This window comes from Rhipicephalus sanguineus, chromosome 3 (assembly GCF_013339695.2).
Source record: "Rhipicephalus sanguineus isolate Rsan-2018 chromosome 3, BIME_Rsan_1.4, whole genome shotgun sequence".
In the NCBI taxonomy this organism is placed as follows: Eukaryota; Metazoa; Arthropoda; class Arachnida; order Ixodida; family Ixodidae; genus Rhipicephalus; species Rhipicephalus sanguineus.
Window position 1 is genome coordinate 135,962,686 of NC_051178.1, and position 25,806 is coordinate 135,988,491.

Sequence of the window (25,806 nt, forward strand, 5' to 3'; positions counted from 1 at the left end):
TTTAGACGAGTTCAGATGAGAAGTGACAGAATATAATTTACTGTATACCGCATAAAGTACCGGGGAAGCACCCAGTTTCACATAAGGCCTAGTATTAACATTTATGAAACTTCCGAATTCTCAAAATTACATATTAAACAGCTCCAAAGTGCCAGCATCAACCCAAATATTCACCTCATTGCGGTCGTTACGAGCCCACCAGGGGCAATCCACTAGCCGCTTGATGCACTACTACACAGTCACCAGGAAGCTTGAAGCCATCGAGTGGCTCCGTGCGTCGGGAAACAGTTAGCTGCACCTCTCGGCATTTTAATACAACCATAAAAAGAATCTGTGAGTGGGACTCCCAAGTATGATGCCCTAAAATCCCCCAACTACAGCAAGCTGAAGATGAAACGCAAGCGCAAGGATGGCACGCCCATCTGCAATGAAGAATTGGTAATAGTGTACGCCATCATTTACAATTTCAAAATAAACAAGCTTTCTTTCATTCCGTAGCCACCATAGCGCTGCCTCAAAGCTTTTCATGGGCCACGATTGTGGTTTTTGATGCTTCGAACAGAAGAGCACACACGTCTAGATTAACGCAATTTTCAGCGGAAGTGGGGTGGGCACTTCTGCGGTACTTTACGGTATATTTGTGTAAGGGCCACACTTTTTTTTTTTCTACAATTTTGACAAGAATTAGTTCTTAAATAAACAGGACCAGGTCGTTCTAACTTTTCAGATGAGTATGGAATGCACCATGATCTGCCATGTTTCTCAGTGATCGCACATCATGACAAAAGCGAATACCATCCTTTACGTAATTTATTATTTCATTACTTGTCTTAGCTATTTCTGCTTACACTTTATTCGACAGGACATTTGTGCATAGCGACATCTTCTGAGCCAACCATGGAGCTGGAGACCCATGTTACTGTCAAACTTTTAATTATTACTTCGAATTCGTAAAGTAGAATATACCACATCGTTACTTGGAATTTGTCAACTCCTATTTTTGATCCATCATTGATCCACCACCACAGCAGCTATCACAGCAGCCATCCATCTGCACTCGACATAGCATAAGGATTAGCCAATGCCCCTTACTAGACAGAAATATACAATGCAAACACAACTGCCAATAAACGCTATGTTATGTGAAGCAGAGACTTTCTCTATGCCACGAGTCCCTAAGCTTTCCTGGATTCACGGAGCGTTGGCTTTGCACAGTTGCTGGAGAGAGAGAGAGAAAAAACTTTATTTATAAAGTCCAGCGAACTTGACTTGGGGTAGGCCTCAACCCCGGCCTAGGCATCGGCCACGAGCCCTTGGGCTCGGGCGGCTTCCTCGGCTCGCTGGACGGCCCAAAGTTGTTCTTTGATTGCGGAGCTGAGCAGAGCCTCCTCCCAGCGCACCCCGCGGTTCGATACTGCCTCCTCATGGTTTCCGTGTGCTTCGTCGTCTAAGCTCGAGCACTCCCATAGTATGTGGCCCAGTGTTGCCCTTCCATCGCACATCTTACATTTGTCTGTCAAATAGAGATCAGGGTAACAGAGGAGAGAAAAAAAAAATTCCACAGTTGCTCCTATTCTTTCACTTACAGAAAATGGATGAAAAAAAGAGTGTGTTGATTTAACGATAAATGTGAAAGAAATGCATTAGCACTACTTTGGGGGGATGGGGCAGGTAGTGTAGTCTTCGCCCCTGAGCAATGTATGCACGAGAAGAGACAGATGGCAAACAGCCAGCACTGTGAGAACGTGCCAAGCGTATCAACACGGTGCCTTGCATGAGAAAATTTCATGAACCCATCAGCATTCTGAAAACTGTGCCAAGTGTTGGAACACGCTTGCTTGCACACGGGACATTCTTAAGAGTTTTTCATTCTGCCCCATGAGCGCATGTAGCTTTTACGTAGCGGTTCATGCTTCAGTACTATAGGTCCAGAGTTCAAATCAAATAGAACATACTCATGCTTATTTTTTATTTACTTAAAGGAGTCCTGAACCATTCTTCTAAGTAATCATTGATTGACCTCAGTATCAGAGTTTATTGCCGTACGAATCGATTACCACAAAAATTTTTCGAATCTGTCAGGAACAAGCAGAGTTGAAGGGATTTGTTCCACGCTTTAAGCACTTTCTCTCTTTTTCGTCCCGATGAGCGTGCTGGAAGCTACACATGATGGGGGGGGGGGGTCACAAAGTCAGCATGCGTCATGACCTTGAATGTGCATCATGAAACACCATCACTCTCTCCCGGTGTGATTTCGCTGCGTGCTAGTATTGCTACTCTGTAATTTTGCACACTATAGAGCGTGGCGCCCAGCATGTGGTGGCACTCCGTCCCAAGAAGTGCATCTGACCCAAACGCTGTTTGTGGTTAATTTCAGCTATCTGTTGTGTGAAGAAAGATCTACTGTATGACAGCCCCCCTAAAGGAGTGTACAGGTCTCTGTATGGATAGAGGGCGCTTGAGAAAGTGGCAACTTTGTGCTCTGCTTGTGAACTCTCCCTGGCACACACGACGGCAAGATTTGGCCGAGTTGTTCACAGCAGCATCTGCTTTCCGCTGTATGTGTTTTTTCACCAAACATGGTGGTTCAAGACCCCTTTAAACGCAGAAAGCACCGTGGCCCTCATTTCTACCAGCGCCCAGTCACACCTGCATAGTGCACAGCGACCAGAGAGACTCAATGGACAATTTTTCTGAGCTGACCTATGCGAATGCAATAAAAGTTTTTTTTTTTCGGTCCGACAGCCGCCATGCTTCAAGAACGCTCTGTGATGAATGTAGACAAACCAGTCAGACTTTAACTTACTGTCAGATCTTGCTGTTGTGCCTCTGCGATTACCACTCACACAGTTCCCTGAAGTACACGACCACACCAGGTGTGCACTACGTAACTTCCATAAGAAAGGGGCCGCGTATAAGTAGACCCTTCCCAAAAATGTAGAGCTAATTTCTCTGTGAGGCAGTCTGCCCGTCGAATGGTAGAACAAGTTTCGCAAACAGCATGCACAAGCATAGTTTGCTCCCACATGAAAAATTTAGACACGGCTTTCATGGTGAAACCATGCACAAAAGGCATAAGACAGAAGCCCCAGCATGTATAGCTAACACTCTCTTTTTCCTTTTTTAAAATGAATGACTGGTGCTACCATTAATCGGGTCAAGGATGTGCGTTTCATTTATTATCATGTTGTTAGGCCATTGTACTATGAATTTGCACTTTTAAACTGGAAGAAATCAGACACAGGCGTTGTTTGTGGCCACGCTAGCCAAGAGAAAAGTAATTTTTTTATGCAGAAGTAAGAGTTTTCTGCATCGGGAGAGTGAAGAGCATTGAAAAATTTCACAGCAGTTATTGGCAGCATTTAGTCTAAAGTCGTGATGAATCACATGAGTTCTTTGGCGAGCTAGTCAGTTGTGTAGTTTACAAGAGTCTAATCACTACAGAGCTTGTCATGTGAAGTAACAAATGGTAAAGCAGCTACTTAAATAGGGTGACAATAAATCACTAATATGCATTTACACACAAGCAGTTGAAAAGCACTCAACAAGCTTTTATGCACCGGACACACAAACAACAGGTTTACACGAGAGAGAAATAAATACCAGCATGACCGTGCACTAACTCAACAAAGACATTTCTATTTTTTTTTTTCTTTTTTTCCCTAAATTTACACAAACTAGCAGAGTAGTATATTTACAAATGTGGGTGTGAGAGTTTGTTGCAGTGTAATAAATGCCCATGTTCTTCCTGCTACTGGCATGAACATTCAAAAACATGCAAGTGGCTGGTAATAAAAAATAATAATAAAAACAAAAGAGAAACAGTATATTACAAAATTTCTACACTAGGGTTCAGACTCATCTGAAGGCTTGGACACACGAATGTACAACGTGCTGTCAACCACGCACTGTCCGTCAACAGCACAATTCCACGTCACCGGAACAGTGTCAATCGATGCACTGCATTCAAGTCTTTCATGAGGCCTTTGAGTGATAACTTCAGCCGCATCATGTCGTCTTCTTCTGTTATGCTTGGATCTGTGCCACTGCTGATGGAGCTCTCACGCTCAAGCACTGGTCACAAAAGAAGGGAAAAAAAGATTCAGCTGAGCATTTAATACGAATAACTGTACAAACACAGTGTAAGCTAATACAGTCAATAATTTGACAGCACAGAGGTGAAAAATAATGTGTATTTTCTTTTTGTTCAAGGCACAATGCAAAATCTAGACCATTCCACTCTGCAAAAATGGTTGACCAGCTGAGCTGGAGGGTGTACTGCTGCCTCTGCCTTTGCCACCATTCTTCATAAGCGCGTTGCTCCTTGGGCAAATTCATGGTCGACCCACACTTGCCATGCACGACCGCGTTAGTCAACTTAGCCAACTGTTGTGGGGAAACGCGTACTGCACCGACACCGACAGGTTGTTTTTTCGGTTACACTCCTGGGTGTCTCTTCAGCATGACTGAGAAGGGCAGAGCAGGAGCAGATAGCCAGATCGCTAAAAATCCGGGGAGGGATTCCTCCTATTGTCTGGGTCGAATCGCGTAGAGCTAATTTCTCCCCTTCCAGTGAACCACTGGTGTAGCTAGGGGGGAGGGGAATGCAGCCCACCTGCTCCGAAAAAATTTCTGGCTACGCTGCTGCAGTAAACACTCACAAGTAAATTAAAAATGAAAGAAAAGCTGTGCGCACATCACATTTTTATTTCTTTTTTGTGCTCTTCAGTCTACTCTCTGCTGATGGCTCTCCACGGTCTCGCATTCGCCAATTGCTCGTGCCATATCAGTGCTGCGGCGAATGCTCGCTGGCGTGTCTCACTTCAATGCTGCTAGCGGTTGTTTCCAGGAGTTGGCTGAACTAGAGGATTAGGTTGAACCCCACAGAGTTCTGAACAGTCAATGTTGTGCAGTAACATGAATAATAGTTTCTCGGGAACGTGAGACTATGGGGAGGATACGCCGAGGTACGGCTCGATGACATACTGAACAGACAGCGAACGGGACTCTCGCCATACAGCGAACACAGGTATCCTAAACTAGCCGGCGCCAGCATTGTTATCGGAGAAATGCTGCACCGCTGCCTCGGTCGGTCGTGAGAACGTGCCGACAATGCAGTTTCCAGCTGACGAGGCAACACTCGAACGGCTGCCACTCTCAACGGCAACCGGCGATGGGCAAAAGCACAGAAATATTCACGATTTCGGCACTGCGCATGGTGAAGAAAACGCAACCACGCAACTACGAGCAGACGAGCTGTCGGTGAGACCGGAAGTGCTAATATTAATGTTTGTTCGGTGTTTTAACGGCATAACACAATATAAACATACATATGATCTACTTATTGAACTCAAAATTAACAACGAAGGTAATAATGAGGGTGTTATCGTGATTATAACATCAGCCAATGGTGGAACTGCCGACAAACGCGTCATATATTGCGGACTAATACATCATTTGTCGAGAGAAGAGGGAGCGATTTTCAGCTTACTTTGAGAATTTATTGTAAATTCCAGGCCGCTCGCTTCGCTATAATATTTGGCTCGCGTGTTCTCGGGAGCCTCGACAACCGATTGGCAGCGCTTTTTGACCCTGCTCAAAAAGTGTTGCAGGGCCCCTTTAATAATTTAACGACAATGAAGTTGTCAAAGGTTAACTTATTAGCCTAAACACATTCAGAGTACCATTTTCAAATAGCTATGAGCTCACCTCGAAGCTGCTCTTCCAAGGCATCCATCCTCTCCTCCAGTTGGTCCTCCAGATCAAGGACATGATGCAACAAGTTTATTTTACAGCCTTCGACATCCAGGCTCTCTGCCTCTGTGCCATTGACCTGCTTCACCGCACCGTTGCTTTTTGTCGGTGAAGCGCTGTGTGTTGCGGTAGCAGAAGTGCTGCTCCCCCTGCCGTCCTCGTCAGTGTTGAGCGAAGTTACTTCCTCTTCACAGCCAATCACGTCCAGTTCCTCCCCTTTGTTGACAACCTCTTCAACACAGCCGACTTCAAAAGCCTCCATGGCCATGTCCTGCACAAGTGGTTTTGCATTCCACCTCCATCAGCGTGGCTTCAACCATCACACACACCGATTAACAGCTTCTAGGTACAAAATAGGACAGTCTGTCTGGCTAGTTGGAACAGAGACATTAATAGGTAATTTGCAGCTCTGAGTGTGAAAACAGAAAGGAAGACAAATGAACAAAAAGTCAAAAAGAGCACCATAAGTTTTCTAAGTACAACTGTTTCAACATCTTGCATCTGCATAGTGAAGAAAAAAGTGAAGAGCACTTCACACATATACAAATGGTAGTGCTTTCACTGTGTTTCATAATGCAGTAGTATGCTTGTCACTCTAATGCATAAACACACATAACTGGGAACTCCTTCCTCCTAACTAGAATACAGCACTATATTGCCAAAGATTTACTTTACTGTATGCCAAATGCATGTTTGGCACACATCTAAAATTCCACGTTAGCAGCTCACTACACAAACTAGCCAAACACCACAAGATCTCGCTGAATTATTATATACAGCGCTTTGGTTTTGTTGCTGCCATCTGTTATAGACACATGTAACCGACACTGGCAGGCATACCACAGAGACCAGGCGGCAAGCATCAGCTTTTGCATGCTGCTCCACCTGAAGTGCTCGCCAGCAGTTGTAGCATAGTACAGTCAAACCTCGATATATCGAACACGGACATATCGAATTAATGCCTATATCGAACGGTTCCTATATCACAGGGAAATCGCATGCATTTTTAATTTTTTATTTCGAACGAAGTTTGACGTATAATGGATATACAGTGAAATCTCGGTATAACGAACTTCAGGGGACCGCGGAAAAATGTTCGTTATTCTGAAAGGTCGTTATAGTGAAATCCCAAAAATTTACCATAACAATAGAATTTCAGTAACGCAAACGTCCTACCTTTGCAACGGTACGTCCTTGAACTCGTTTCTCACAACAATACACACGTGAACGTCAGACAAGACACGTTTATTTGAAATAGTCCGTGATCGTTTTTTTGACGGGTGCAGCACAAACTCTGCGTCACGAACGATTCTAGACCGTCCGCATTTTTATCCGCCGCTTCGGTCGCTGTTCCGCTTTTTTCTATGAATATGCGGAGTTTCCTCAAGTAGTCCAACGCATCTGTGGCCGACACGGACTCGTCGCCATCTTCGGGTGCTACCGTGACATCGTCGTCCATGTCATCGCTGCAATCCTTTAAGGCCCAACTGCATGCACGCGAGTTTTGAGCGACGGCCGACAGGATTTGCTGTCGCGGAGGGCCATCCATCGCCGTCGTTTGTCGCAGGGGTGCAATCGCGAAACGATGCTATTTCCGATTCCACACGGCTGGCTGATCGCGCTGATAACGCGGACGGACCGTCGTTCTGACCACTGGCCAAGCGCGAAAAGCACGAAAGGCATTGGAATCTGAAACAGAATCGTTCCGCGATAGCATCCCAGGTTTCTGGAAAGCCAGAAAACATCGCTTGTCGCCCGGAAGTGAGCATGACGATATCCAACAAAATGGCAGCATCTCTGACCCTTGCTTCGGTTGCAATTTGCTCGTGATGCTTCCAATCGGCGCGTACTTCAAGGAATGCAAGTTATAGACTACCTTATTTACAGCCCCATCTCACGCGGAGAGCGAGGCAGCGGCCGTATTTTGTCGTTATTTATGATCGACGGTTCGTTTTGATGTTTCGGTGGTAGCTTGCTGCAGTGGTGGTAGCTTGCTGCAATGTCAACATCGTCGTCGTGTGAGGTAGCCCTTCTCCCTGCGAAGCAACGACGTGAGGCGCTGCGGCTTTTCTTAAACGTTCTCTGACAGCAAGAGGAAACGTTGTCGAAATGCGCCTCGTGGACTAACCCCAACATAACGCAGTTTGCAAAGTGCGACGTAGCGTAGGCAGCGTACGCTTCCAGGCGCCCCATGGGATCACAGCAAATACTACTGTCGCGGTTAAACATAAGATTGCGAAAAAAGGAAGTCCCGAAACGCTTTTATGGCATCTTTATCTCAAACAAGACAATAATAAATTTGGCATGTTGTCATTCATCTACTCTGTAATTCTTTTTCGTAATTGGCCTGCGTGCGCGCAATAGTTTTCAATCGAGCAGCGCGACGGAGCCCGTTTGTCGCAGTCGCCTTCGCTCGGAAGTCGCGTGCTATGCATGCGGTTGGGCCTTTACAAAACCTGATGCGTTGTCGCCTCCGCAACGAAGGGAAAAAAAAAAAGTTCTCCGCCCGCGTCTTTCTCCTCCCGTGCCATCTCAGGTTTTAGCGGGAGGGCGTCCGCTCTTCGCGCTGCGTCGTCTGCTACGTTACAGCTCCGACTGCCATGACCGATACACTGAAATCTAAGAATCCTCGCATTTCGGGATATAAGTTCGTAGTACTGAGGCGTTGTTAAGATTACACGGGAATTAAATAACGATCGTTATTCTGAAATGTTCGTTAATCTGAAGTTCGTAGTAGTGAAATATTTTTACATTGAAACTATAAGCAGTCGGTACGGGATTTCTTAAAAGTTCGTTAGTTTGAAATGTTCGTTAATGTGGTGTTCGTTGTAACGAGATTTGACTGTATCGAACTCGGCCACCCCAAACCGCCCGCGCTCCGTTGACAGGCGGCGAGCTTTCCCGCAACTCTCGAAAATAGCAGTAGCGCGGTGGGCGTTTACGACTGCTGCACACATCGATGGCGCCGAGTGCGCCACTTGAACGTAGTGGCATACGCACGCCGCAGCCTTGCAGCAACGACGCACTGCACTTGTTGCACCAGCTCCTCCTTGATAGTATCGCCAGGCATCCGTCGCATCGGTCGTTGTTGTGCTCGTGTGTTAGGCCTGCTGCGCGTTGTGGTGTGTGTAGCGATGGCTGCAGACGCGAAGAAACGGACGACCCTGACTTTTGCAGCAAAACTGGAAGCAATCCAGCGCGTTGAGAATGGTGAGAAGAAGTCGAGCGTTGCGGACGGGTTAGGCATACCAAGGAGCACATTGAGTACTCTGCTCAAAAACAAAGCCGACATAAAGGCCAAGGCCGAGAAGAGTCGGCACTCGGGCGCGCGGCGTGTACGCAAAGCTGCTTTTGAAGATGTTGAGAAGTCTCTCCACAAGTGGTTCATGGACGCAAGGGCCCGAAATATTCCTGTATAGGCACCGTACACTGACCAGAGGGAGCTGCGTTGCTCGCACTGGCCCGTCCCAAGTTCGCTGGCATTGACCGTTAGGGGCACGAAGAAAACAGACGCGCGAGCGCGTCCCCCGTGTATCCCGGCCGCAGTCCGCCCACTCATTCAGAGAGGGAGACGCGCACATCGCGTTCAATTTTGAGCAACCCCGTCTCATTATTGCGTTTTTTGTCCGCTAGGTTTTGCGTTCTGGCGCTGCAGTCGCACTGGAAAACTCGACTGTACGGTGCCTATCGGGGCCGATGTTGCAACAGAAGGCAAAGAACTTTGCATTCATTCTCGGCGTCGAGAATTCCAGTGCGAGTAGCGGTTGGCTACAACGTTTTAAGACTCGTTTCAACATTGTCGGGAAGACTGTGTCGGGAGAGAGTGAGGACGCCAATGATGAAGAAATTCAGAAGTGGCTTGATCACGAGTGGCCCAAAGTTCTCGCCAAGTATGAGCCGAGCCAAATCTTTAATGCTGACGAGACGGGCCTGTTCTGGCAAATGCTTCCGCGGCAAACGCTGGACACTCGCGGGGACAAGTGCCACGGGGGCAAGCAAGGCAAGGCCCGTGTGACGGTCCTATTGGCTGCCAATATGGATGGGAGCACGAAGCTGCGGCCACTTGTAATTGGCAAATTTAAAACCCCGAGGTGCATGCGGAACTGCCCCAATATTCCGGTGACTTATGCCTGGAATAAGAAGTCGTGGATGACGAGGGATATTTTCCTCAAGTGGCTGAAGGCGTGGGATTCGGACCCGGTGCGTCAGGGACGGAAGGTATGCCTTATCATCGATAACTGCACGGCACACCACACCGATGCCCAGCTGAGCAACATCGAAGTGGTATTTCTGCCGCCCAACACCACTTCGAAGCTCCAACCGTTGGACCAGGGCATTATCCGCGCATTTTGCTTGTAAGACTCCGGATGGGCCAAGATCTGAAGATCGATCTTTTGGGCGCCATCCAAATGCTCAAGGCGTCGTGGGAAATCGTCAAGCAGTCGACGATAGCCAACTGCTTTCGGCATGCGGGCTTCGGTGGACGCACTGACGAAGCATCAGTGGAAGAATCCGAGGAAGCTGGGTTGGCATGCGCAGATGAAGAAAGCGAGATCGCCGAAACGTGGAGCAAGCTGGAGAGCTTTGTTGGTGCGGAGCCGCAAAGCATGTGCATCGAAGACTTCGTTGGAGGTGACGACAGCACTGGTACAACGGCGGAGCTAACGGATGTAGAGATCGTCACTGAAGCTACCGCTGAGCAGCCGAATGAAGACGCTGCCGAGGTGGATCCCGCAAGCGCTGATGGTGCCCCGCTCCCGACATCAGCTGAGGTCGTAGCCGCTTTGGCCCTTGCGCGCCGCCACTGCAGCGCGATTGAAGGCACCGGCCTTTCACTTGTGGACCGCCTGGACTATGTTGAGGACGCAGTCGTCAAACACGCCATTGCCAACAAAAAGCAGGCTACTCTTTTTCAGTATTTTAAGCCAACACAATAAATACTTTGTTTGAATCTTCAAGTGAGTATTTACTGCACCACGATTGGTTCGTTGGTTGTTTTCCACAAGTTCTTGACGCATGTTTTACGTGATTTTTTATATCGAATTCTGGATATATCGAACTATTTCGCGATCGCCGTGCCATTCGATATATCGAGGTTCGACTGTATGTATAGGCTTTCAAGTTAGACTGACCCTAGCTGTTGAAGTCAATCCGCGGTTGTGAAGTGTCGTCTGGGGAAAGCTTTACTGAAATAATTTTCCAAAACATTTCATTACTGAACATGTTAGAATAAATTTAACTGTCCTGCTACCATGACTTAAGGAGGTGAGTTTCACTGCCAGAGCGCACTCTCTCCCCATTTGCTTCACACAGCGCCCACATCAGTGGAGCTCCTTTGCATTCTTTCAAGCGCTGGAGAAGAGGGAGCGTGTCATGATGACATGACGAGCCCCGAGCATTCTTTACAGCGCAGCTCTTAAGCGCCTGTTTGTGCGTCTCGTGTCTGTGTAACTGAGCAAACAATCCACTGGCACAGGAGAAGATGAAAGAGTGAATGCGGAGTGCAGCAGGGGATGAATGACAGCAATAGCTGAGAGATCAAGAGGACGGAAGTGGAGGAAGGTACAGCGGAAGCATAAGCAGAAGAGCGCAGGTCTCTGTAGTGGCCAAGAGGTGGCCCCAGGGTAGCGTGATGTCATCCGTTTGCAAACGAATTCATAGGTTAGATGTAGGGGTGTGCGAATATTCGACATTTCGAATATTTTTCGAATAGTATAGTTATCGAATTTGGGCAGGAAGTCCAAAAAATCGAAAGCCGAAGCTTTTTAGCATCCAAAATTTCAGATGTTTTATATATCGACGTCTATGAGGCAGATTTGGAACTCCGGACTTGAAGGGAGCACACCCTTGTCTGCCACATCAGTTGGGCTTCCACAGAAGTTGAAAGAGGAGGAGAGGCTGAGGAAATGGCATCTTTGCCTATCACGGGTAAAGTGTTGTCGGCAACACTTTGGTTGCACCATATCATGTACATCAATAGAATTCGGCCTCTACATTGCCTCATTCTTGATAAGACAACTATGAAACACCACCCCACCAGCGCTTCATCAACCTAGCGAAAGAAACACTTTCATGTTGCTATCTCATAAGAATATGCTTAGGAATTCTCTCTAACTTTTTTTTTCTGCAATTTCGCTTCAAAGTATTCGAAAAATATTCTAGAAATATTTGGGAATATTCGAAAAATATTCGATTCGATTCGCACTCACACTTCAATATTCGAATTCGCTTCACACCCAAAATTCTGCTATTTGCACAGCTCTAGTGAGATGTCTACTGATTCCATAATGAGGAAACAATGTGGTGCATAAGTAGAGGTCTGTCTACAGTGACTGCTGTGAAATGCACCCGCGCATCAATGCAATGTGCCGCGCAACACATGGCCTGCACGAACCGTGCTACTCGCAGTGTTCTCTTAATGATAATACAAAATAATAGGCTCAGCCAATTCTTTCTGAACAACAAGCGATGGAACTGGCAGAAATTCTTCAGCTGCTGCTGCTGCTAAACGAAAGCCATCAAGCAGAGGCTCCATTGCGTTGTTGAAGCATCTAGTGGTTTTCACTGCCACAGCAGCACCCCGCCATTTGCGCTGCCGCGACATCACGCACATGTCCGACACAAAATCTTTGCCTCATATATTGCAGAATGAAAAAACCCTAACAGCTGTGCTCAAATTTTGCACTACGGATTACCGTAATGACTGGTGAACATTTTCTTTCTATATGTATTGCTATGTAGCAATGTGGGAGTCCGACCTTTCACCCTTGAAGCACAATGCGGCTCCTGCATAATAAGGAGAGGTGTGCGGCCTTCCGTTTTCAATTTCAACTGCCTTTGCACCATGCAGACATTTCATAATTTGCAGATACAATTGCCAGCCACCAAGCGATCTACGGGACATGCTTGTTTGTTTGCAATGCCCTTAAGTGGTAAGGGGCCCTTTAAACAGAACCCACCAAACAGAAGGCATAATCATAATGAGTAAACCATACTTAACGAAACATTGATCTGTAAAATTGGCTAAATGAGTTAACTCAAAAACATGAAATGCATTAAGCACCAGCAGGGACAGCAATGCAAGCTTGTGCCTCCTCCTTCTTACCTGCACCAGAAGATCACCTGCGCTGCTGTCACCACCAGTGCTGATGATGACATCTGGAGCTTCCTGTGTCAGCTCTGTGGTGGCTGTGTTTTTTTCAGGTGCGAAGTAAGCGTGATCATAAGTTGACAGGTGCATGTGCCCACCCGGCCTTAGCTCATCCTTTTCAGGACTACTGGGTGTGGCGTCTTGCTTCTCAAGGATATCAGCAACCTCACTGACACTTCTTTTCACCCATGGCGTAGTGAAGTACTTCAAGTCAGGATGGCTCTCCTCACTGAAAGATAAAATGAAGCACTGCATAAACCAGAGTCTATCTCTGCTACGCAGCACCAAGGAACCTCAGCAACATGCCGGCAGTTGAAATAACGTAAATTTTCACAGTGCACTTTGTAAAATTTCAAATTATTATGTATTGCACAAACAGAAAAGGAGCAGCAAGGTTTCACTCACCACAGAAACAAGCCTTTATAGAGCAGGGAAGCCACACACACACACGCTCACACACAATGAGCTCAAAAATGGGAGGACACAATACGTCCTTTTTCTGCACAAAACGTGCCTCGACAAATGACGAAAACACTACATAAAAATGCCAATTTGTTACCTTGCCACGTTGATCTTATGGGTGATGCTATGGAGCACAGCCCGGACATTGTGCACAGAACACATGAGCTCATGAGAGGCCTTGATATGCTCAGGGTTGGGAAGGTTAGCGGGCCTCTCTTTCAGAAAGCCGAAGGAGGCCAACTTGCCATGATGGAACCAATCAGGGTCCAGCTTTGACCGAGAACTTCCTTGCGTGCTTGCTAAAAACAGTCAAGGAAAAAAAAAGAGAGAGAGATGAGTCGGGTCACACATCCTCTACTCTGTTTTTCTATTAGCGCCTTAACAGTAAAAGGAGCACAGGCTTGTGTAACACGTGAATGTGTGAGTGCTGCACATGACGTGTAATTTATTTTTAAAACTGAACACAATTTTTAAAAGTTCCTTATGCATGTACCACAGTTCGGTATCTTCTAGTCCATTCATTGAAAATATGGACATCTCGGAGGGGACAAGAAATTGCAACATTGATTTAGCTAGTTCTGAAACTTACTTTATGGAACCTGTTGCAATCGTAGAAATGTAGCCGGACCGCAATGGAGTCATGCCTCGTAAGCTGAACTTCTGAAGATAGCAGTGTTTGGCGATTATGGCTTTCAAGAAAAGCTACAGCATACATTGATGTTTCAGTTAACAGCCCCTGCTTCCTTCTACAGACATTTTTAAAGTGACGTACGTCCCCTTATGTTGACACTGTACTGGGCAGAAAATCAGCTTCCAGTACTCACCACTCACACATATTCAAATTCACAGGTACGATTAAAGCAAAATTCTGCTTAGAGTCACTGATCTAACAACTGTCCTACCCTGCAAGGCACAACTCATAGACACTTGCAAACGAAATCTTCAAGCGCTACAGCAAGACCACTTTCGCAAGACTCACAACACCACCGCTGCCCAGAAAGGATGTCGGTAGTAATGTAAATTAATTTCTGAGGTATGCACCAAAACCGGAATTAATTACGAGGCAAGCCATAGTAGAGAATTCCTGAATAATTCTTACTACCTGGACGTCTTTTTAACTTGCACCTTAATACAAGTACACCGACATCTTAAAAGCAAAACAGTCTGCATTATTAAAGAAAGTAGTAACAATGTAAAAAAACTTTAGGAGCAGAGCATGCAAGATCGAAGAAGATGTAATGGCAACTATGCAGCTAGCAAGAGTTTGAGCAAAAGCATGCGAAAGGCGCCAGTTTAGCAGCGCTAAAAGAAAGGGCGCGGCAAAAGCATCAAAGAAATTAAACACCTGAGCCAAGTTCTTGGTTGCACTCCGTTGCGGCCTGCAAGTCCGTATTATCTAAAAATGAGAATCAACAAAGGTTTCAGGCAATTTAGGAAGGAGTGCAGGGGTTCTCCAATTGCTCCAATCAAAATGCAAAACAGACCACCCTTAACACTTCAATGCTGGAATACAGTGAACATAAGTCACAGTAGTGACCTGTGTAGTGCTGATGATGAACTGACATGCAGCGAATCCTCAAGATGAGAAAGGGAAAACCTAATGAGCAGAAATGAGAAAATATTGAACACTGAATAACAGAACTTAGGTGTGTCATGAGTTGGCACATTTTATAACCGAAACGCACTTATCAATTATAATTATTATACAGCCACATCGTAAGTCCAATTACGTTTACATATAGCATATATGAAAGCATAGTCTTCTCCCATAAGCAGGAACCACTAGAATGTATTTGCAGGATTTTAATACTGTACCTACTCCTAGCAGAAACTAGGTCAATGAGCCACTATTTCACCCTTAGGAAATGATGCTTTGCATGTGAAGTTTTTGACAAGGCCTGGACATTTTGAGAAAAGCCTACATGACTGCATCAATTCTGGCAGATAAATTGTAGTTGACCTCTCCGTAAAACCAAGTACATTTCACAGAATGCCACGCGAAACAATTGAATTTTGAAGTAGAAAAATGTACAATAAGGAAAAAATGTGAATGAATATGCACATGAAGGCATTCATATTTTCGTACCAGACATCCTTAAGATATAATCTTTTTTGGCAAATGGTCTGGAACTAATCTAGCGCATTTTGACCTCCTTTACAAGCATGTACTCAGTGTAATTAAAGTGTTTTATTCAAGTGAAAGAAAGAATTTGAAAGAGCGCTATGGTGTGAAGTTAACTATTACCGTGCAGAGCCAACTGCGTGGCTACTGCACGGTAATAAATAAGACACACCCCATGCTAAGCGGCACAATGTTCTATGGCGTGCCTATGGCATAACCTCACACCAAGTCGAGGCCTGCAGAAGCGGTGGCGGCAGCCAACATAGCTGAAGTCAATGTCACAATAGGACTAAAACAAGCTTTAAAAGTAACGTTAACAGTGTATTGACACGGGAAGCTCGTAGTAGACATCTTATGGTGTAAAGAGAGTTTGTGCAAATAAAGCAGCTAAGTTGTGCAACTGTGCCCAAGCTATGCGCAAAAAGTATGCCACTCATGCTAGACAGTTCTATGCCTTGTTAAAGATGAATTCGATAAGTCGATAAGCGAGAGCCTTACATGCATGCAGCAGCAAAGATACTACAAGAAAGGCACAAGCGTACACTACTAAACCATCTTTCTACTTATGTGTTTATGCTTTTACCTTTGGGTGCAACGCACATGTAGCAGATGTACTTGTCTGGGACGTCTTTTTCTTCCTCAATTTTGAAGCATGCTCCGTGCTGCCATGTGAGGCAGACTTCGCACTGTGAAGATAGACAAAGACAGGTGAGATCGCAGTCTTTGTCCTTACAACGAACTCATTGCAGCATGACAAAAGAAAAGAGAAGCTAAAGCTGCCGTGAGGTAGGTCACTATTATTGGCGATAATGTTGGTGAGCAGAGAATTTCAATGCATCAAACAAGCCTGAATGACAGAGAATAAAGTGCTTGACCACTGCTTGATGGAACACATATAAACAAGGGGAGAGGTGCATGTGAAAATACAAGACCCACAGAGGACTAAACAGAACTCGTACCTGCATCATGAGGCCACTTTCCTCTTCACAATTGCACACGCACATTACAACTTCGTCACTTTTGACCTCTACAGACGTGTCACCATCAATTGTTGGCGTACTCTCGGGTCCATGCCCTGAAGTCTCCTTGGCTGTGCAAAAGTAAGCGCAGGCAACATTATTTTACAATAAAAATGTGCTGTAAGCATATTTTTAAGTAACACACGTATACATCAGAAAGCAAAGAATACAGGAAAACGTGTTTGAAGGCACGCTAAGCAATCCTACTTGTATAGTCGAGCCATTTAGGAACAGAGTAATGAATGTTAAAACAATTCCAGCAGTGATGCTACCGAGGACTTCTGATTTGGAGCAATTTTTGGAGCAGTAAAATTTCCGTTTTGGAGCACTTTGGAGCAGCAAAATTTTCATCTTGGAGCACTTTGGAGCAGATAATTTTGCATCTGGGAGCACTCTGGAGCAGCGAATTTTACATCCTGGAGTGCACCACAGAAGCATATTGCAATAACATTCAAGCACCGGAATATTACTATGGGGCTCTTATGAAGGCTAGAAATATTTCGATTAATTGCAAATCTCATGGAAAAAATCATCTCAGGAGAACTCCATACTTCACTCGCTAATGAAAAAAATAAGGGCTCATGCAGTTGAGTGTTCTGAATTAACCTCTTTGGCGATTATTTTCGACACTAGCAAATACACAAAATACCAGATCAATAAAACTGCACTTTATGAAATACCACTCTCAATACATCTATGTGGTTGCAGACATTGTAGACAAACGCCGTGATGTACAGCAGTGCCTCAATGCCAAAGAGCCACACTGTCCCTAATGCATTCCCCTAAGAAAACTCCAAGGCGAAAGCCAGGTTCTTTTTCTTCTCGATCGGCGGGTTGATCCTCCCCCTCCTTCTCTGCAAGCTATCTGCACCTCACCTGGTTTTGCGCTAGCTCCATGTTCGGCGCACCAATTACGGAAGCAGTGTAAAGCGACGATGTCGTGATGGCGTCATCACGTGACATCACGATATATGACGCCATGATGACGTCACAAGTTTTGACGATCTATGACGTGATAATGACGCCATCACATGATTATTTTTGCATCAATCGATTGACGCCGCGGACGGTCAATTTTCGTGTTTGATAAAGCATCTGATGCTTTCGCATAATATTGCGTATTGAACGTTAACAACATGGCCTTACATACCAAACTGTCCTCCACCATGTTACCTTTTTGCCATGCGCGAAACAGCTTCGCTTATCATCCACTTCACAGAGTGAAATGGCTCCTCAACTTTTTTAAAATGTTTATTGTGATAACGATTATATGGACGCTCTCCACGGATTTTTGCCGTCGCCATTGCTGTAATTTTCTGCATAAAGACCAAATTATTAACATCACCACGTGCATTCTAGCCGCGGGTAAAAGCTCGCGAGCGCTGGCGACGAGCGCGGCTGAAGCGGAGATTAAGCTAGCCGGCCGTCTGTCTCCGTCGCACGGACAGCGCATGAGATAGCATCTTCCCGCGTGCGGGCCTGCCGTCGATTGCTCATCAAACACAGAGGAAACGCCCCGCCCGTCTTTCGTAGGGAGCATGAAAGGACGCCAGGGGAGCGGGGGGGGGGGGGGGGGGGGGGGGGGGGGGGGGGGGCGAGGGGACCGCATCGTTCGAAGGGCGCAGTCGCTTGCGCGCGCGCCATCTCGAGGCATCAGGAGACGGCTGGTAAACTTGCTGTGCTCTCAACGCTTACTTCGTGTTTAGAGAACTCAGAGCAAGAAGACGCTTCGGTTCCTGGAGCGGCCATATTCCCTTAAACCAGTGTTTTGTTGAGTTACGCGAGATCGAATCCAAAAGAGTTAGCTACTAGCCTTACTTCGTTTAACAATTCAATTTGTTGGTATCACATTCATTGTTTCGCCCTTAAGCGAAACTGAGTTTTTTTTACCCGTCAGCTATTGACCACCGAAAGCGAGGGGCGGACGTGTAACGTGGGGTAGCCGCTTCACTGTGGGCCGTCAGCGACGGGCCCGCTACTGACAGCTGCGTATTTGCGGCTGCTCCGACCAGGATATATGCTTTTATTAATGAGATGACATTTTTAAAAAGCAAGCAAAAAATTCGAATTGGAACCCTAGCACGTGAGCTCGAAAGGGCAGGGCCTTTTAGGGGGTATTTACCGCAGAGTGATTAAACTCGGACGTGCTGGTATAAGCAATTACGAAAAAGCTCTTCCGAATGAAGATCTATGGATAAAGTATATCTGAGGAAAAGTGTGAACGTGTTTCCACCGTTCGCGTGCTCTTCCATAAACGCGAAGCGAGGAAAATTCGATATTGTTCCATATATATAGTGCTAGCGATCCCAGATTTCATTCTGCGATGTCCGGAAACAGAAGTGACAGACATTTTACCAGCACACATGTAGTTATTACTGAGCATTGCTTTCCTTATGTGCTGTGCGACGCTTGAAACGAGCTATCAGCTGCGTTTCTAGAACAGACGACGTCCGCCGATGAATCGCCGTCGCACTTTCTCGCTACCGAGAGGCCTAGACGTCACGAGCCTCTGCGGAGAGCGCGTTTTGCTGTCGAGCCGACTTGCAGAACACAAGCTGCGTCGGCACCGTGCATGGCATCGTGGCTTATTCGGGACGCACGTGCGAGCGCTATTTATTCAGTGGAATAATTCCTGGTCCATGGTTGCGACTTTGGCAGCCCCAAGATCAAGCTGCACATGTTCTGACGCGCCGGCCGTGCGATTGCTGGTGATAGACGCCCCCAAACCCGAGACTTTGGCGCAGTTTGGCGCAATTTTCGTCGATATTATCAGGATGGCGCAGTAAATACAATTTGGCGCACTTTGGCGCAGTTGGCGCAGGAGTGGAATCACTGCCATTAGTAAATCGAATGTCTGCGATAAGGTTTATTTTTATACACAGAGAAAGACCTCAATGTAGTCGTGGTGCCTTGATGCACACAGTTTTTACTTGGTGTGCGGTCTCTGTCAGTACATGGTGTGTCAAAAGCAAATCATGAATGAACTTCTTGAAAGGATGGGCACAAATTTAGACCACGAAAGTGAGACAACAAGACGAGCGCCTTTCACTTTCGTGGTGTCAAATTTGCGCCTATCCTTTCAAGATGCTTCACCAACTAGCCCCTCAAGAAATACTTCTATGTAAGAACAATGGACAGATGAGCCATCAGAAGGAACGCAGATCATGTCGGATGCACATGTTCACAAATTCATGGAAACAGTTTGGAGCTTTGTCGAGACACAAGATTAAGCACACAAATGAGAGTGTGTGCTTGTAAGACATGCGGGCTGCTCGCCCACGAACCCGAGACGGTGACTTAATGATTGTCAGCCCACACGTATGCATTATCCCAGGATGGATTACCAATCAGCCACCTGTGCGAAAAGCTTTCTGCCACTGCTTGAAGTCTCTTAGCACATGTCCCAGGGGCAAGTTTTCATCCAGGCCACAGTAACCAAATTGTTAGACCTAATCAGCACTGCTTCGTCAGGTGTTGGCAGCTGAAGCTGCGGTATCATGCCGAAGAGAATTGTTTCATGAGAATCTGTGCTGGCACCGGTGAAAAATTATACCGTTGTAATCTTACACCTAAAATTTAGCTGCATTGGTAGTTTGTTTCACTGCGTTATCGTACTTCCCCTCTCCTCACTTTTCGCAACTGTGTCCTCAAAGTTTCCGGGATCTTCAGCTAAAGCCAGTGCAAGAAGCTGGCACTATACTAGACGTAAAAGATCAATGTAGTTTATCTTTAGTGATCATGCTTTTACCAAGCTTCTTGTTCTTATGTTCAACAGAAACTGCAAAAAGAACCAGGGTAGCAGAGCAAGACGGTCACCTGTCTCGGAAGTCTTTGCCTTACGGCCGCTTTCTTCCTTAACCGTGGCACTGCGCTTGCTCCCATCATCAGACTTGTCACTGCGCGTGCTCGAAGTGCGCTTGCGCTTGCGGTCACTTGCAGATCCGGCCGACGTCCTGCGACTGGCCGCAGCCTCCATGTCGGCTATCAGCGCTTTCTCTGTCTTGGCAATCTTGCGCTTCTCCCGACCTTCGACCAGAGTTGTGAAGTGAGGTATGAAGCGCATGCGCCTTGGCTTGGCGAGCGGAACTGTTGCTCCGGTGGGGGTGGTGGTGACTGTAGCAGGGGCCACTGTTGCTGCAGCTCCCTGCTGTGCCTCAGTGGCTGGTGTAGGTGTCAGGAGAGCTCTGAGGGAATGCTCCAGTGCAGGGGTCTGCTCTGGTACAGTCTGTTGTACTGGTTGCTGTTGCTCAGAAGTTGCTGCACCTGGAAGAGAGAAACGCACATTTAAACTGGCTGTGCGGGCCCAAGCAAATGTGATTAAGCGGGGACATGGCACTTGAAGAAAAAGTTTTTTATTTCTTGACCGATTTTGATGAAACTTCCCGAGTTTATGTACATTTGTGTGCTAATTTCAAATATGTAATTACTTTCTTGGTATGATGTGTAGTTTTTAAAATACAAAATATTTCATGTGTCTTTTGGGGAGCAAGGTTTTTTCTAAACTGAGTAAGTTACAAAGTAAATCAGCATATCAGGATAATCTGGATTCTTAACTGTGTGCAGTGCAACAAAAATGGATGTTATAACACCATTAGAATAAAAGTTATGGTATGTTCAACATGCACGAGTGAAATTCCAGCTTAAAATTAACTCACTCGCAAATGTTCAACATACCATAACTTTTGTTCAAATACGCTTAGAACATCCATTTTTGCTGCACTGCACACAGTTCTGATTGCACATTATCCGGATATGCTGATTTACTTTGTAACGCACTCAGTTTAGAAATAATCTTGCTCCCCAATAGGCACATGAAATATTTTGTATTTTAAAAACTGCACAATATACTAAAAAAGTAATTGGATATTTGAAATCAGCACACAAATATACATAAAGTTGTCAAAATTCATCAAAATCAATAAAGAAATAAAGAAAAATTTTTAAGAGCAGTGTCCCCCCTTAAAAGCATAAGGCAATGGGTTTCATTAGCATCGTGCCACCTGTGGCACCACTGACAAATTGCGAATGGTGGCACTTCATACGTGAGCACAAAATATATAGAACATGTGAGAAACCATTTTTACTTCCGCTGATCCCAAGCTATGGCAACAAAGATGCAATAATGCACCCCACTGCTGTGTAGGAGATGCAGCTGTTTAGATAGTGACCATCAATCTTTGCTAAAACTGGCCTCTAGATAACTACAGCTGTGTTTCATAGTGCATGTGGTCATGATGTGACCCAACTGTCCTTGCTTTGCCTCAAATGTCTGAATTACTTGTACTGAGCTTAGTAAAGACCAGAATATAGGTCAAATTAAGGGAAAAAAGAAAAGGAAAACAAAAACGCAGTGAAAAGTCGACCCCCGCCTCATACACCCGTCATTGGCAGAAAAGCTTCGGGAGTCTGGCAACTATGAGCAACAGAAGTGAACTATTTCTACCGCCATTACCATCATCGGTGTCACTTTCTTTACTACCAACCTTGTGTTGCAGGTGGCCCTATATTGCGTTTTCATTATGTCTCGTGAATCTATTTCGGCTCCGGGCTGCATTTCCCCCTAGTTCCTGATGAAAACAAAGCGGTGGCTGGCGACAGCTCACCCTAGCGTTCAAGAACACAGCAATTGAGTTCGTGATGGCATGCAGAAATCTGGCAGCACACTGTGAGTTTGGAGTGTGTGAGGGAAGTGTTGGGATCACGGTGTAAGATATATACTCTTTAGGTGGGGACACTCCTCGGCTCGCATGCAGAGCGCGTTTGACCAGATAAAGTAACAACGGCGCGCGTCTGTTGGTCCGGTGACCGCAGCGGGTATCTAGCGGCGGGAAGACGCAACTATGAGAGAGAAAATGCTTTCTGCACCGTTGCTATAGCAACCAACGCGGTCGGCGGCAACGCCGGCGTCCACTGCATGTCTTGTTTTTTGCTCGTGAAAAACGCGGTATGCGTTTCTAACTTGAGTTGCTGGCGTGCCGTAGCCATTACTCTATGCCGTAGCCGCGTTCGCTGACTAGGAAATTCAGATTTCCCGCGAAGCGCCAGTTGCTGCGGAAACGCGTTTTTGTGTTGAAGTTGCATCATCCTGCCGGTAGGTATCCGCTGCTGTCAGCGGTCCGACGGGCTCTCGGCGTTGTTACTTTATCTGGTCGATCGCGTCTCGCGAGTGTCCTCACCTAAAGAGTATATATCTTACACCGTGGTTGGGATACTAGCGCAGGAAAAGATGAATGCGACTGAGAGCTGTGAATCATTAATAATAAATAAAATTTTTACGGTACATGTGAACATGATTTACTAATATTACTCCCATGAAAAGCCGAGGTGCGATGGCAGAAGAGGTACCTTTGCTAAATGGTCTTTACCCTAAAGGTGATATAAATTAATAGCATTAATTTAAAAAAAAAATTCTTTGAATTCTACAAGAGAACATCGGGTCTCAAAAACCCCCAACGTAAAAAACTCTTGGCAAATTACCTGTTTCAGTTGGTTCCTCCAATACGGCTGGAACACTAGCTGTGTCAGGACACGCAGATGATTCGACAATGTGCGGTCCATTTCCCTCCTGGTGACTGACAGCCTCAACTGGTTCTTCGCATGCTGCCTCAGGCACGGAAGTCACTGAAGGATGCTCTGACTTGATTTTCCCCATCTCTTGATCCAACTCAACTGCTTCACAGGAGACTGGCAGGGACTGTTCCGGAGTTGCACTTGGCGGAGTACGATCAGGCGTTGCCGGCAACACGGGCTTGTTCCCATGGTAGTGCTTGAGGTGTGATGCCAGCAGGGGTTCCTTGCGGAAACTCTTGTTGCAACCCTCAAAATGACACTTGAAATGGTTGTGATCCTCCTCGATAATAAACTCCTTGGGGGCAACTGTGTAGAAAACAGCAAGGTGAGACGAGTGATTTCTGAAAGAATGTTAATTCCAAAAGTTCCAAGAAAGGAGGAATCACGAGACAATTTTCCACAGCAGCCACACAAACACAACCACCACTTGCACACAAACACACACATTCTTGATACAGCTACAATCACAAAGTTTAATTTAATGAGCCTTGTAACAGTTCTCTGAGTAATCATACAAAGACCTCACCATTGGACTCTTTTGCCGCAAATATTTATTGAATCCGTCAAGTACACGTAATGTTACAGGTGGTTACTGTACAAGGCATGCACCTTCCTTTAGTTGCTATGAGTGCGCTACACAGGGAGCGGATAACAAGGAGCAAGGTCCCAACAAAAATTATGCCAATGCGCATCATGGCCTTGAGCTGTTTACCTCTAGCCCATGCGTTCCTAAGAGGGGGATCATGACCGGCTCACGGCCCTATGTAGACAAAGTGGACGAAATGAATGTATCCAAGAAATAGACCACATTAGTACTAAGCATAGGTCGGCAATGAAAGGTGTAACTCACTCAGTCTCACTCAAGAAATATATTGCTGCAGTGTGGTGAGGATACTCAGGGCAGTGTTGACTGTTGCCACTCGGACATAAATGAAGGCGGTTGGCTGTTGTAGCTATAACTACTGCAGGGCGCATAAAACGACTCGACGTAAGTAGCCGCTGGTGGCGAAGCCCTCAACCGTGGACTGTGGTTGGAGTAGCTGCGCTCGTCGAAACTCGCAGCATTGATGCTTGTGGATGTACTACAGTGCGGGTCTCCAGCTTGCATGGGAACAGAGACATGGCGACGCAGTTCCTCACGTACAATCTGACGAATGGTGGAGGAAAGGTCGGCAGGTAGGGAATTTTGGCAGACATTGACGGTGGCAACAGTCGTGACGTTGGCCAGATGTCCGAACTTCAATGTGATGCGATGAGTTTTAAGAGCCTCGAAGGTTTGGCAGTGTTTAATCACGGCCACATTCCAGACACTCCTCGCCAATGAGGAAGTGGTAGCCGTCATCGGCGATTCCCTTGAGTATATGGCCCACTTTGTCTTCTTCCGTCATGTGGGCATCCACCGACTTGCACAACTTCAGGATCTGCATGTCTCACCGGTGACTTGAGCGCTCTGTGACGTCTGTTCAGTGCATTTCTTCTTCGTTGCTGGGTCTCCAAGGCATTTCCTTATTTCCTCCACAAAGTGGTCTCAGGTTGTCAAAGTCTCTTCGTGGTTCTCAAACCATACCAGCGCCGTGAAATCTAGGAACAGCCCTACGTGAGAAATCTGGCTAGCCGCATTCCAACCGTTCGATCGGCTCACCCGCTGATAGTGGCTAAGCCATTCGACCTGGTCATCGCCGGGCTTCCCTGTGAAGGTCCACAGCTCCCTGTAAAAGTACGGCGACGTCCTTGCGGATGGCTGCTGGTTGTCCACGTCCGAGCTCATTTCTTGAGGTAGTGGTGCCAAGCCCGCTAGTCGATGGCTGCGGCGAAGATTGTATTGTTGCGGTTCCATCTTTAGGGGACGGTCTCGCTCCGGTATCACTTGGTAGTAGCTAGCTTACCCAGCACCTTCCACCCCAATTGTGACGATAGAATGCGTTTATTTACAAGATGGGCAATGCAGAGGTGTAGCTCAGCGAAGGGACAATGGCGCCGCTCGCGAGCCAGTCCAGCATCGTTCTCCTCTTTGTCGAATCTTCGCTAGCGCATTTCAATATTTTGCGCTTACGACTCACTCGGACTCAGACTCATCAATATTTTCCTCAACCGGACTCACTCAGACTCCAACTCACTAAAAATTATACACAACTAAACTCACTCAAACTCACCAAGATATTACTCACTCAGACTCACCAGGCTAAGACTTGCCACCCGATCATAGTCTGAGTGAGTCGACTCATGAGTGAGTTTGCCGAACTATGGTCCCAGGTTAGTTAAACAAGACATATACGTAGTAGCCATATCGAGATTGGCACACTGAAGCACTTTCAAATGGGTATACCTGCCAAGGCGCCTAGCTCACGAGGTGCACAAACGGAGCTAGAGGGAGCTGGAAAGTGTACTGGTCGTTTTGGAGATGACGATATGGATTGGCAAGTGGCCTAGCGGACTCAGTACGAGACAAACAAACGTAACTAATGGTTAGCAATAATGATATGAGAATTTTCATGCGATCAAGAAATCGGCCCGTATAAATCTGTCGAGCCCACTTTTTGCTTAGTAGATGGCACCAGTGCGAATTTGGCACCATTGCGCTCTTTGGCCATCCATGGCCCCTTGCGCCACAAAACCCCACTAACCAACCAGTGCAAATGAGAGAGCAGCAAGCGATCGTTACCCTTTTTTTTTTACTTGAAATCGTAAATTCCCTGCTGCATGCAATACAATACTATTAGGCTCACATT

General features: G+C 46.2%; 1 protein-coding gene across 1 annotated transcript; it reads right to left on the reverse strand.

Moving 5' to 3' along the window:
- Window positions 1-3,530: 3,530 nt before the first annotated feature.
- Window positions 3,531-23,383, reverse strand: LOC119387227 (PHD finger protein 20; the record flags this gene model as incomplete). The annotated part of the gene is given in 9 exon segments (XM_037654545.2): window positions 3,531-4,074; window positions 5,710-6,025; window positions 12,860-13,133; window positions 13,464-13,665; window positions 14,712-14,762; window positions 16,072-16,174; window positions 16,448-16,578; window positions 20,324-20,770; window positions 22,985-23,383. Coding segments are annotated over 9 exon segments (2,063 nt in total), but the record flags the coding sequence as incomplete, so codon positions are not given.
- Window positions 23,384-25,806: the final 2,423 nt, after the last annotated feature.